The sequence below is a fragment of the Eleginops maclovinus genome, chromosome 11, assembly GCF_036324505.1.
Source record: "Eleginops maclovinus isolate JMC-PN-2008 ecotype Puerto Natales chromosome 11, JC_Emac_rtc_rv5, whole genome shotgun sequence".
In the NCBI taxonomy this organism is placed as follows: Eukaryota; Metazoa; Chordata; class Actinopteri; order Perciformes; family Eleginopidae; genus Eleginops; species Eleginops maclovinus.
This window is the reverse complement of record NC_086359.1, coordinates 4659155-4671272: the sequence shown is the minus strand read 5'-3', so window position 1 is coordinate 4671272 and position 12118 is coordinate 4659155. Positions and strand designations below refer to the sequence as shown.

The window sequence follows — 12118 nt, the reverse complement described above, 5'->3', positions numbered from 1 at the left end:
ATGAGTGTTCTGTCTTTAACATATTCACAACTTAGACTCAGGAGAGAAACACTTCTTCTTTTCTTCTAACCCATTTTAAGATTACCTGTGTAAAAACAGCTACAATCAAAAATGAGGCACTTTATAAAAGAGTATATAGATATCTAGGCTATATAGTATTAATCATTATATGTATACTGTATATTTTATATTGTAATGTGTCACTTTATATTAGAGTTGCGTTTTGAAAAATGAGGAAAACAGACTACAGTATGTACTATAGCTTCTGTCGTTCTACTTGTATACTGTAGTATACACTATAGTATAATATACAGTTTTAATAAAGCTCAGTTGCCCAAATGAGGATTTACACTTTGACTTTTCTTTGTGCTACACACAGGGTTCAAAATGCATTCATTTCAATTCTGATTTGACCGGGAAGTGCTCCATAGTTCCTCTTTTGTTAGCTTATAGCTTCACATTTGACCTTTTATGTTTAATGTAATATTCCGTTCCTTACACTTAATGTAAATAGTATCCTGCTTTATATTGTGCAAACTGAAAATGTGTGTTTTATTTGTCCGATATCTTATAGTTCATCTGTATGTATTCGACTCTGTAATGCCGGTTTATTTATATTTAAGAATTGTTTATTTCTACTCTTTTGATTTCTAATTATGTTAAAGGTCCCCTATTATGCAAAATGCACTTTTTGTTGTCTTTATACATAAATGTGTGTCCCCCGGTGTGTAAGGAGACTCACAAGGTGTCAGAAAATACAACCCTCTCTCTTTCCCTCCTTACCCACATCTCTAAAAACGGGGGAACAAATGAGCTGATCCAGATTTGCTGCGGTTATGACGCCATATCGGAAATGTGGGCTGGCTTTACATTGAACTCCTGGCAGCGTCCCGCCCACGTCCAAACCTATCGTCCCCCATATACAGTCGCGAGCTGAATCCCCTCCGCAGCACCTCTGTGTCTCTGTGCAGGATGTCTGCAGGAGGGACTTAGAGTTGTTGTTAATATAATTCATATAATGTCTCTGTTCTAGCGGTAAACACTGAGAAGGGTTTCAGAAATAATGCTTGATGTGGTTTGGAACATATGGTGTTTAGTCAGGGCAGCGTTTAGCTGAGTTTCTCTTTAGAAACGTCTCTCTTCAGACCGAGAGATCATGACGCTCCAAAGGGGCGTGGCCAACTTCAGCTCGGCTCAAATTTAAAGCGACCGTCACAGAATCAGCACTTTCAACTACAGGGCTGAAACAGAGGGATAGCGGACTAAAATCAATGATCTGTTTGGTATTTTGAGCAAAACACGTCAGAGACATGTGTTTTAGATACTTGAGACCTATAAGGCATAAAAGAGCCTAAAAGGAGACCTTTAATGCCTTGTTTTTTTATGCTGCTGCAATGAAATAAATCCCAATTAAAGAACATGTTATCTTATCTTCATAGGGTATCGTTTACAGTTCATGGGAAAATTCAGAAAATACTTTTGATTACTCTGTAGTAGTTTGTGTACTTCATTATTTTGCAGAGCAGGAGAGCATCTTTTGACCTTTTTCTCATCCCAGATTTATCTTTTCCCTGTGGACTTTACGGTATTCTTTCTAAATGATACAGAGGTTACATCACAAGAGGACTTTAACTGGTCTTACTCTTCACCTCAGGATACTCTTGAGGTCTGCTAGTAGCACAAAAAAGAGGTCAGGAAGTGTAAAGGCATTTTTGGGCAACTGTATATACTGTACTAAATCAAACATGTTTACAGCGTATATGAGTGTCTGGTACCTCTGCCAAGCTGCATTCATTCAAGTCAAAATGACACCTGGTGATCATTCAACTTAATATGTGGACAAAAGGATAATATACAAAAACATAAACCTTGAGGATTACAAATGTGGGACCCGATACATGATTTATTCAGCTGCCATTGTGAGCCTTATTCAATAGTGCTCATGCACCGATTACAATGTGGTTTAGGTTAAGATGTATAGATGGACTCGGTTTGTTGTTGTTGTTGTTGTTGTTGTTTTTAGCCAAAATGGCCACCTGAGAAGTCCCACATACTGTATCAAATTGTCCTTTTCATCTATATTAAGTTAAATGATGATCAAATGTCATTTTAGTTCAAAACAAGGCCAAAACAGAACCTTTCCATTACCCTGCAAGTGTGTGTGTGTGTGTGTGTGTGTGTGTGTGTGTGTGTGTGTGTGTGTGTGTGTGTGTGTGTGTGTGTGTGTGTGTGTGTGTGTGTGTTTGGCACACATTTGGTTGACAGAAAACAGCAGACGGGCTGAGATGAGTTTCAGACTCCAGTGTACGGTTCTGTTTTGGCAACACATCAGGCCGCCGGCCGTCCCGTCACTGTCCGAGTGTTGGAGATCAACAATCTGAAAGAGAAGAATCAAAACCAAGGACGAATTAAATTATTATTGATTAATCTGCTCGTTAACTTCTAGATTACATGTCAATAAAAGGTCACAAATACAGAAGAAATGTCTCTTAGTCCAAGACCAAGCTGAGGTCTAAAAAGATTTAGTTTGATTTGATATATATAGGTTCGCCACCATGACGTTTTCTGTCCATCTTCTAACCAGTTCATCCATTTATCGCAGCAGATCTAAAAAGGTGACAACAATTTGTGTTTTTAGATGTAATAACCATTATCATAGTTATATATTAATCCACAGTACACAGAATATTTAAAGAGGACATATCATGGTCATTTTCAGGTTCATATTTGCATAGTGTACCTCTACTGTGACATATTTACATGCCTAATGTGAAAAAAGCTGCTTTAATTGATCATAATTCCTGTGCTGCAGCACCTCTTCTCTTTTCTCAGTTCTGTATCGAGAAATAGAGTTATTATTTGTTTCTGCTTTATAAAAAAGATTGTAGGAACTCTGGTTCACATTCACTTGGAGCCCATCAGTGCTAGAACACGTGACACTGCAGTCTTCACTAAACTACGCCTCTAAGTGCTTTTTGTAAAGATACTTAACCATTTACAAACACCAGGCAGCATGGAGGATTCCAGTTACATCATGGGTCAGACTGTACATCTTCAATATTCCAATCTTTCCTTCACAGTAAACGTTCATATAGATCCAGCAGCTACCCTGCAGTATACACAGCCATTCAAACTAGCTGCACCTTTACCAGCTCTGAGAACACTTTAATGATCAATCATTATAAAACATATCAGAGATATTATTCTGAAATGGACCAATCAAACAAGGACTGCTTTTACTGTCGCTACTTTAAGTACATTTAGATGAGAGTACTTTCTACTTTCACTGGAGGAACATTTAGAATACTTTTACTGTGACAGAGTATTCCTACACTCTGGTACGTAAGATCTGAGTACTTCTACTTTTACTCAAGTCTAACATCTGAGTACTTCTACTTTACTCAAGTACAAGATCTGAGTACTTCTACTTTACTCAAGAACAAGATCTGAGTACTTCTACTTTTACTCAAGAACAAGATCTGAGTACTTCTACTTTACTCAAGTACAAGATCTGAGTACTTCTACTTTACTCAAGTACAAGATCTGAGTACTTCTACTTTTACTCAAGAACAAGATCTGAGTACTTCTACTTTACTCAAGTACAAGATCTGAGTACTTCTACTTTACTCAAGTACAAGATCTGAGTACTTCTACTTTACTCAAGTACAAGATCTGAGTACTTTTACTTTTACTCAAGTCCAACATCTGAGTACTTCTACTTTACTCAAGTACAATATCTGAGTACTTCTACTTTTACTCAAGAACAAGATCTGAGTACATCTACTTTTACTCAAGTACAAGATCTGAGTACTTCTACTTTTACTCAAGTCCAAGATCTGAGTACTTCTACTTTACTCAAGTACAAGATCTGAGTACTTCAACTTTTACTCAAGAACAGGATCTGAGTACTTCTACTTTACTCAAGTACAAGATCTGAGTACTTCTACTTTACTCAAGTACAAGATCTGAGTACTTCTACTTTACTCAAGTACAAGATCTGAGTACTTCTACTTTTACTCAAGTACAAGATCTGAGTACTTCTACTTTACTCAAGTACAAGATCTGAGTACTTCTACTTTACTCAAGTACAAGATCTGAGTACTTCTACTCAAGTACAAGACCTGAGTACTTCTACTTTTACTCAAGTACAAGATCTGAGTACTTCTACTTTTACTCAAGAACAAGATCTGAGTACTTCTCCCACCAACATATTACTATAATTTGTTTTTTAATGAACACTTTTTTTGAGCATCTAATTCAAATATAATTAGGTGGAGTAATTTTGATATCAGCAGGTTTATATGAGTGTTGATTGGATATTTGAGGAGCTTGTTCACTTAATATTTGATATGCTGCACAACCTCCACATGCAGTATATATGCAGGCTTTATATACTGAGTTTAATTATAGCAATACGGCAGCAGTTAATGAAAGAGCTCTGGGGAGGCACATTCAATCATTTAATGCAGTGAGGAAATTACATGAAAGACAAGTTTACAGAAGAGCCTTTTTTTCTTTGCTGCGCATCTTAAACACTATCCTCAATTTAAATAAAGAGGGAACTATTCTGATTTTACATGTCCACTACTTTCTACACAGAGATTGAATAGCATTAGATAAATCAATCACAAAGCTGCAGAAAAATAAAATAACTGTTAGTTTATTTAATTCCTTTTATTTAAATAAAGTCTGGTTTTTTTAAGCACTCTGAAAGGTGCTATATAAATAAAGTGTATTATTATTATTATTAAAAACAGTATATATATATTTTTTAATTAGGATTATCTTTATTTATTTTTAATTATTATTATTAATGTTGTCCCAATAAATTATATTTATATTTGCATTATTGTAAAGACGTACGGTCTCTGTATAATTTATATTTAAATGTTTTATTATTAATATTATTCATTTTAATGTAATATTATTATTATTAATTTATTATTTGAAATAAATAATGTAAATATTTTTTATCTTTACAATATATACGGTCTCTCTAGGATTTATTTCTTAAAAGGTAAAAAAAGCATCTTAAATAAACTCAAAAATGTATTTTCCACAAACCTATTTGTCATCTGTTTTCATGCCATGTGAAATCCTGCAGCCGATAACACGCCCACGCTCAAACACAAACACCTGGCCGTGTTCTCTCCCCTCTACCTCCATTTATGTGAAATGGCTCATTACCAGCAGACAAATCAATTGGCTTTGCTCTCAGAACACCCACTTGTGATAATAAGAGAGTCTACAGACAACCCACAGCCTGGAGACTCAGTGTTCTCCAGCTTGAAGCAAAGGTACACATCAGGAGAGAGAGAACGGGGAAGCAGTGACTAAGACCCAGACATCACTTTGGTCTGTGGATTATGCACCTCACATGAAGAGCTTACATGCAGCTATACAAACATTACAAGGAATTGGGTAGATTTGTTTCGCTTTCACTTGTCTGGAAATACAAATGATCGTCAATTAAGGCTGTTTATAAAAATGTGAATTGATCACATGAGTATTTTATTAATGCTGCTATAAATTCTTACATCTACAAATGACAGAATGTGGTAAACAAGTTTATCCCAGACAGATTGACAGATTGTTTTGTCGGGTCGACACTCAGTAATAAAAATATATTTAACATTTAAGAAAAATAGCTGATTGTTTCTTGTAAAAATATAGAAACCAGCTCATTTTTTGGGGGATTATTTATTCAGATTTCTGTCAATCGACTAATGGATTATTCAACGCATCATTTCCTCTGCAATGACATTCACATCGAATGATAAAAGCATAATTTTGTCTGGAAATTGTGAGTCATCAACTTGTTCTGCAATGAAAACAAATTTGACAAAGGACAGAAGCAACTCAGATTCAAAAAGCTTAAACCAGAGATTCGCTTTGCGTATTTAGCTTGAAAATTGACACACAAAAAAGAATCAATTCCAAAAATAGTTGGAGAGATTATGTTTGGTTTCAGACAGTCAGTGTTTTCCTACCTTTAAATTAGAGATTAATTCAGGAACAACTTCTGATTGTTTTGAACTTCTATCTGCATTAATTGATATTCCCATGATTTGTTTGGGGCCAGATCTGACACAGATAACCTGCTCATCTACAAGAACAACCATAACGTTGCCACTAGAGGCACTGCAACCTCATATAGGATATCTCCAACTATAGTAGATCATGCTACCGTAGCATATCTCCAACATTTCTGAAAACAAATCTCAGTTTCTTTTGGTTAAGATTGGTTTGTGGTCCACTTACCTTGTCCATCCTTTCTACTGCTGGAGTGTGCTCTCAGTTCTTCTGACTTGTAGAAATCAATACTGGCGTAAGTGTTGAGGCTGGAGCCAGCAGTGCTGCCCATGGAGCTTCCTCCAATGCTGTAGGCGGCGGAGGTACACTCCACTCCGGCTTGAGGGCTGTCTGCAATGGCCAGGTCAAGGTCAATATAGTTAAGGCCTAGTTCAGCAGACGAGGTGGAGGCTTGAGGTGGAGGAGTGTCTGATAAACCACCCGCCTGCCTGTTCTCCCACAGTGAGCAATCCAAACCATGCCGATGGCTCGCCGCCTGGCCTCCCTCCGGGAAGATGGAGGTAGAGGAGGGTGGGTGGCGTGGTAGTGAGGGAGGTGAGTTAAATGTCTCTGAGCGGTGGCTCGGCCGTCCCTGTAGGTCACCGCGGACCGATCTGCCGCTCCGCTCAGGGGACTTGAAAGACTTGACTGGGGAAAAACCCAAGCCTCTTTCCTGATCCATGGGTAAAGGTTGACCCGAGTGGATGGCAGGCCTTGCTGAGATGCTGAGATCTGAACCTTTGTTGGGAGTAGGGGCGTCTGTTGGCATGGTTGCCATCTTTACTTTTGTTCTGTACCCGACACTGCCCTCTGCTGCCAGCGGAGAGGACGTGCTGTGTTCATACCGGGTCTTGGGGGCAACAGCTGGTGGGCTCTGTGGGGTGCTGAATGTGGATCGAACAGGAGTCAGGGGGTTTGGGGACTTCCCTAAATCCATGCTGACGTATTCTGCAGAAGTGGACAATGGAGCAGAGAAGCTGCGAGGGAGGACAGCGGGATTATCGTGGCAGAGGAGTGGTTGATTCATACGGCGGATGGTTCCATGGATCACGGGTTGTCCTCGTTCAGAGCGTTGTCCGGCGCCATACTTATTGTTGTCCTTGTACACAATGCTGACATACTCACCGACGTTTTGAGAAACCGATGGCAGCAGATTCTCCTTCACCCTGGGCAGGGTGTTTGCTTTAGTAATGTCTGAAGATACACTAAGGGGACGACCCCTCCTCTGTTGCTTTGGGCTCTTACTACTCGATCCTCGTTTCTCGTGATGGCGCTCGTCTTTTGAGCTTGATCCCGCAAACTTGTACTCCGCTCCAGTTCTTACTAAACTTAACCCTCTGCCTGCCGATAAGGACTTGTCTTCAAGGCTCTCGCTGCTGGCTGAGCTGGAGGAGAAAGAAGAGGAAGACATGGATAGTTGACAGCCTCCTGCAGAGCCAGCTGTAATTTTGTTTCTCTTGCTGTATCCCACTCCCCCTCCCCTTGCAGCACCATCATTCCCACCGCTGTCCTTTTTTCCTTCCCCTTTGTTTAAGTCCTCCTCAAAGCGAGAATAGAGAGTATGCTGATAAGCTCTTGGCAGGGAGAAGTAGGAATTGAACATTTTTGGTTGCAGTTGGTGTTGTTCAGGATGGGAAGGTGGTGTGCTGCAGGCAGAGTGGCTGCAGTCAGGTGAGATGTTCATGTAGTCACTGGCCGCCCGGCTCTCCATGCTGGCCCTGCTGTCCCACATGCCTAGCCCGGGCAGGTCTGTGGAGCTGCTGCTGTTGGGAGACATGACCATGTATCCCTCTGTGCTGGGCTGCTGGATGTGCTGAGGAGGGGACACACTATTGTTGGGGGTCATGGCCATATACTCATCATCTGCCCCAGGTTTAGCACTGGCGTCGGACATACCTATCGAGAGCGTGAGAGAAGCAGGTGGAGATGTGACTCCAGGTAACATTGACATATAGCCACTATCCACGCCCGCTCCGCCTTCCACTTCTTTCCGGCTTTTGTCGATCCTCTTTCTACTTTTTCCTACTGCAGCCAGCTGCCCACCCCCAACTGCCAAACCCCCAGAGCCATGGAGCTCAGCTCTCCCTCGGTTAGCACTCTGCGACATGATGGCATAGTCATCATCGTCTTCATCATCTTCATCTTTTCTATGGGGGATCAGTCGTTCATGGGCTGCCAGAGGCAGGGAAGCCCTTTTGCTCAGTAGTCTACGCTCTGCCTCAGACTCCCTGCTAGATGAGCGCCGCATTATCCGTCTGCCTTTTGAGCGATGATGGGAGCCAAGGAGGCCCTCTCGCTGTCCCATCACTATATAGCTAGAGGAGCCTTCAGGTGCGTGGTGTCCAGACATACTGGGTACAAGAAGAGAGTGTTCCCCGGGACTGGAGCCATATTCATCTGAGGAGCCATAGTCGCTTGGTGAACCTGAAACAGAAACTCTCTGGGAAACACGAGGGTAGGAGCAGATTGTCATGCCTCCCACTGCTGCCCCGACTAGGCCACACTCTGATCCATGACCAGAGCTCGAGGACAGGCTCGGTGCAGGAGAGGGAGCAGGGTTAGGCGTGTAGCGTGCAAGGCTGAGGGTAATCTTAGCAGGAGTTGGAGCCCTGGTGGGCTTGGGCCTCAGTGTTGGCGTAGTTGAGCAGGAGCCATTTAGACTTGGGCTGGAGCTGGCCCAGTTCCCTTTGGCACTCGCTCCTCCCTCCTCCGACCTGGCCCCGATGCTGGCAGTCCGTGCCCTCGGGAATCCATGGCGAGATGTCGGTGAAGTACTAGTGCTGCTGCCTCCTGTTCCAGGAGTCTCTGTGCGAGCTCTTCTGGAGAAGCCCACCTGGCTTGGTGGCAGATTTGGATGATGCCGACGACTCGGGACACTGATGGGGTTTGAAGCAGTACCACCTCCACACGACGTGCCCACAGACTGAGATTTGCTGCGTTGACGAAACTCCTCACTTAGGGCCTTCATGGCCTCCAGCAGGGTCTCATGCATGTGCTGAGCCACCACAGAATCATCCACCTGCATCCAGAACTCTCCAGGGCCAGTAATCGCTGAGCGCCCAACTTCAATGAAGAAGAAATTCTCTGAATGGCCACACCGTCGGACGTTCATCAGCTGCAACACCACAGATGCCACATCAGAGTTGATTTTGACAAAGTTGACTGTCTTGTCAGTTAGGCACAGTCGGTAAATGCCCACTAAATTCCTGGCGTGTCCGAGACCTTTAGGCCAAACCTTGACCTGCCACACTTCTTTGAATGTTGGAACAGGAGATGGAGAGCTACACTCTCCACTACTCCCATAGTCTTCAGGAGTTTTACCTAGAAAAACAATAAAGCATAAATGAATTAACGATAATGGCAATTGATTAGTAAACACATCATACATCTTAATTTAACACAAAACACCAATAAATAATATCTATTATTATTATCTCTTTTATGTGGGCATGCAACAGTGCTACAGTTTGTTCATCACAGTCACTATTAAGCTACTGCTCTTTAATAATGTAAGTGTCCAGGGGAGGTATTCCATTCATCTGCTAAGAATAATGGATGTTCATTTGTGATATAATGCATTATATTTCAGTTTAATGCAAAATTACAATATACACATGTACTGTTTTTTGCCCAACAACCATCTCCACTGAACTGAAGTGGTTTCTCCCATCCTCAATAATATTTAATGTTATTAGAGTTTATTCCCACTGGAACTACTATAACATGGTATGCTAATGTGTTCCAGTCAGCTTATGTACGTCGCTATGCACATAATGTACATGCATACATTCAAATTAAATTACCTTAGAAACAATATTTTACACTCGACATAATCCCAACAAAATGGGGGTCTTCAATCTAGCGTGCATTTATTCAGACTTCCACAGCTTGAGAAAATTAAAGGTGGGCAAGCCCATCAGTCTCATTTAAGTGAAATGCAAAGGATAACTGGGAGGGAGGGAGGTGGTAATGTTGAGCGCGAGCATAAGGATAATAACAACGTAAACACGAGGGTTAACCAACAGAAACACATTTTCCAGTGAGAGCGCACTGACGATGCCATCTCCTCCCTACCAGCAGCACCGTGTAACAAATGTAGGTTAGGCGAGCGGCAGTCAGAGCTGTGCAGAAAAACAAAAACACGGGATCCAGCGGAGTGCACCGCGATAGGCTACTACTATATGATGCATCCTTTGGATGGTTGCTATATGCCCACTGCGCCATGCAAAAAATACACCGTCGTATGAAACGGGCTGCATTTCAGTCAGAAACGCTGATCGTGTAAATATTATCACATACAGATGCTATCTCATGCATCATATTACATATTGCTGACAGAAAATGATCCGCATGTTCTGACTGTATTAAAGCAACGCTTATTGGAATTGTGCAGCACAAACACAACACATGCCGCCCATAGCGTGTTGGTTTACCCTGTTCACTGGGATCCACCTGCCTCTTGGTTTAAAACGCACCGTCCAAAAAACACAACACTGATGTATTTAAATGAAATGGCTTAACCAGAGCTGCAGAACAAATGATAAAAGAAAACAATTCGAGCCAGTCCTAGGCATTTAACAACCAGGAATGGCCGAGCAAAATAGTGTGTGGAGAACAAACAGCCTACGGCAGGATAGGCCTGATGCAGAAACAGACAGTGGAAATCACATCACACTTCTCATATCTTACAGTTGCATTGAAGGTCCAGCATTGCCTGGTACCAGTCATTTTGGACCTCCTCGCTGTCTGCAGCAATGGAAAAGCTCTCGCTGCGGGTATAAAGGACTATCATGTGCTTGTTCTTCGAATCTGCTCGCTTGTTGATGTTGAAGCAGGTGTCCAGGTTCAGGACTTTCTTGGGCACAGGTGATTTACTGCGGAATTTCTTCTCGTTCTCATAATACTCAAGTCGAGCAGGACCATGTTCCGAGGCCGCCCTCAGCACGAAGAATCGCCGGTGCATTGATTTATGCTTGCGGAGATATCCGCTTTTCTGTACATCTTCATAGTTCTGCGGCTCGGCTGCTTGGTTCTCCATGACCAAGACAGGGTGGGAAATATTAGAAGCCAATAATGTCTGGAAAAAAATCGATGCCCATGTGTACTCCTCGTTAATCCATTGCAACTACATCCCTCGTCCTCCCCGCGTCCACATTTATGTGTCCAGCATGCGTGAGAAGGCTCAGGATGGGAAAAACAGCCAAACCATGTTTCGGATCTGGAATCATACTGTGAATCCAGCAGCTGCAGGAGGATCCGCGCACAGCGTGCACAGCGTCCGCCGCGGCTCGTCCTGCAGCCCAGCCCAGTGCTGCCCGTGAGTCCAACCGCGGTGCAGTTCAGCTGCTGAGGACGTCTCCTCCACCTGTCTGATGCTTTCCACAGTCAGGCTGTAACCACCACTAGCAAGCTGGGGGAAATTCCACAGAACGTCCGGTGAAGATGTTTCAAAATAAAACCATCATTGAATTGAATAGGGCCTGATACCGACTTGCTTGTCTAAATCTGTCTTTTTCAGACGCTCAATATTACCTCATAATGCACGAGGTAACTAAATGATGAGTATCAGATATTTTGAATCCATAACAGAGCTGTATCTTCATGTTTCAACAAATCACCTCTTGTGTTTTCTGTGAACAACCTAATGTGCTTTTGTTGTGAAAGCCAACCTGATCTGTTTCCGGTCTTGGTGTGGCTCACGCTGGCTGACTTGGCTGAGCTTCTGCTTTGACTGACACCTCCAAGCCGGTGCCAGTCAGAAACCAGGGGTGCTTCTGGACTGCTGGGTGCTCAGAGGAACACGGTGTTCAGCCGGGGAACACTGCGTGTAATATGGGAACATTTCTGTTGATAAATTCAGGATTGTTTAACCTCAAAGACCCCGAGGAACAACTGCAGAACATACTGTTTGAGAGGTCAGGGTTTCTACATGTTGAATATGATGCAGACTTTAAATACATGCATATTTCACAGATCAATGAATGGGCATGTGATTATATAATAACTCCCCTTACAATAAATGTTGTGTTTTAGATTTCTAACATCT

The 12118-nt window shown here is 42.2% G+C and overlaps 1 protein-coding gene across 1 annotated transcript; it reads right to left on the bottom strand.

Annotated features, from left to right (window-relative positions):
* Positions 1-2161: 2161 nt before the first annotated feature.
* On the bottom strand, positions 2162-11388 carry si:ch211-284e13.4 (insulin receptor substrate 1-B). The gene is made up of 3 exons (XM_063894912.1): positions 10762-11388; positions 6262-9393; positions 2162-2377 (listed from the first exon to the last, which is right to left on the bottom strand). Exons 1-3 carry the CDS (start codon positions 11108-11110, stop codon positions 2370-2372), a joined length of 3489 nt encoding a protein of 1162 aa, XP_063750982.1. The 5' UTR covers positions 11111-11388; the 3' UTR covers positions 2162-2369.
* Between the last annotated feature and the right edge of the window lie 730 nt (positions 11389-12118).

Coding starts and splice junctions, on each gene's coding strand:
- si:ch211-284e13.4 (XM_063894912.1), bottom strand. CDS start 11,110: ATGGAGAACCAAGCAGCCGAGCCGCAGAACTATGAAGATGTACAGAAA. Junction 9,394..10,761: donor GCTGGACCTTCAATGCAACT/GTAAGATATGAG, acceptor TTGTTTTTCTAG/GTAAAACTCCTGAAGACTAT.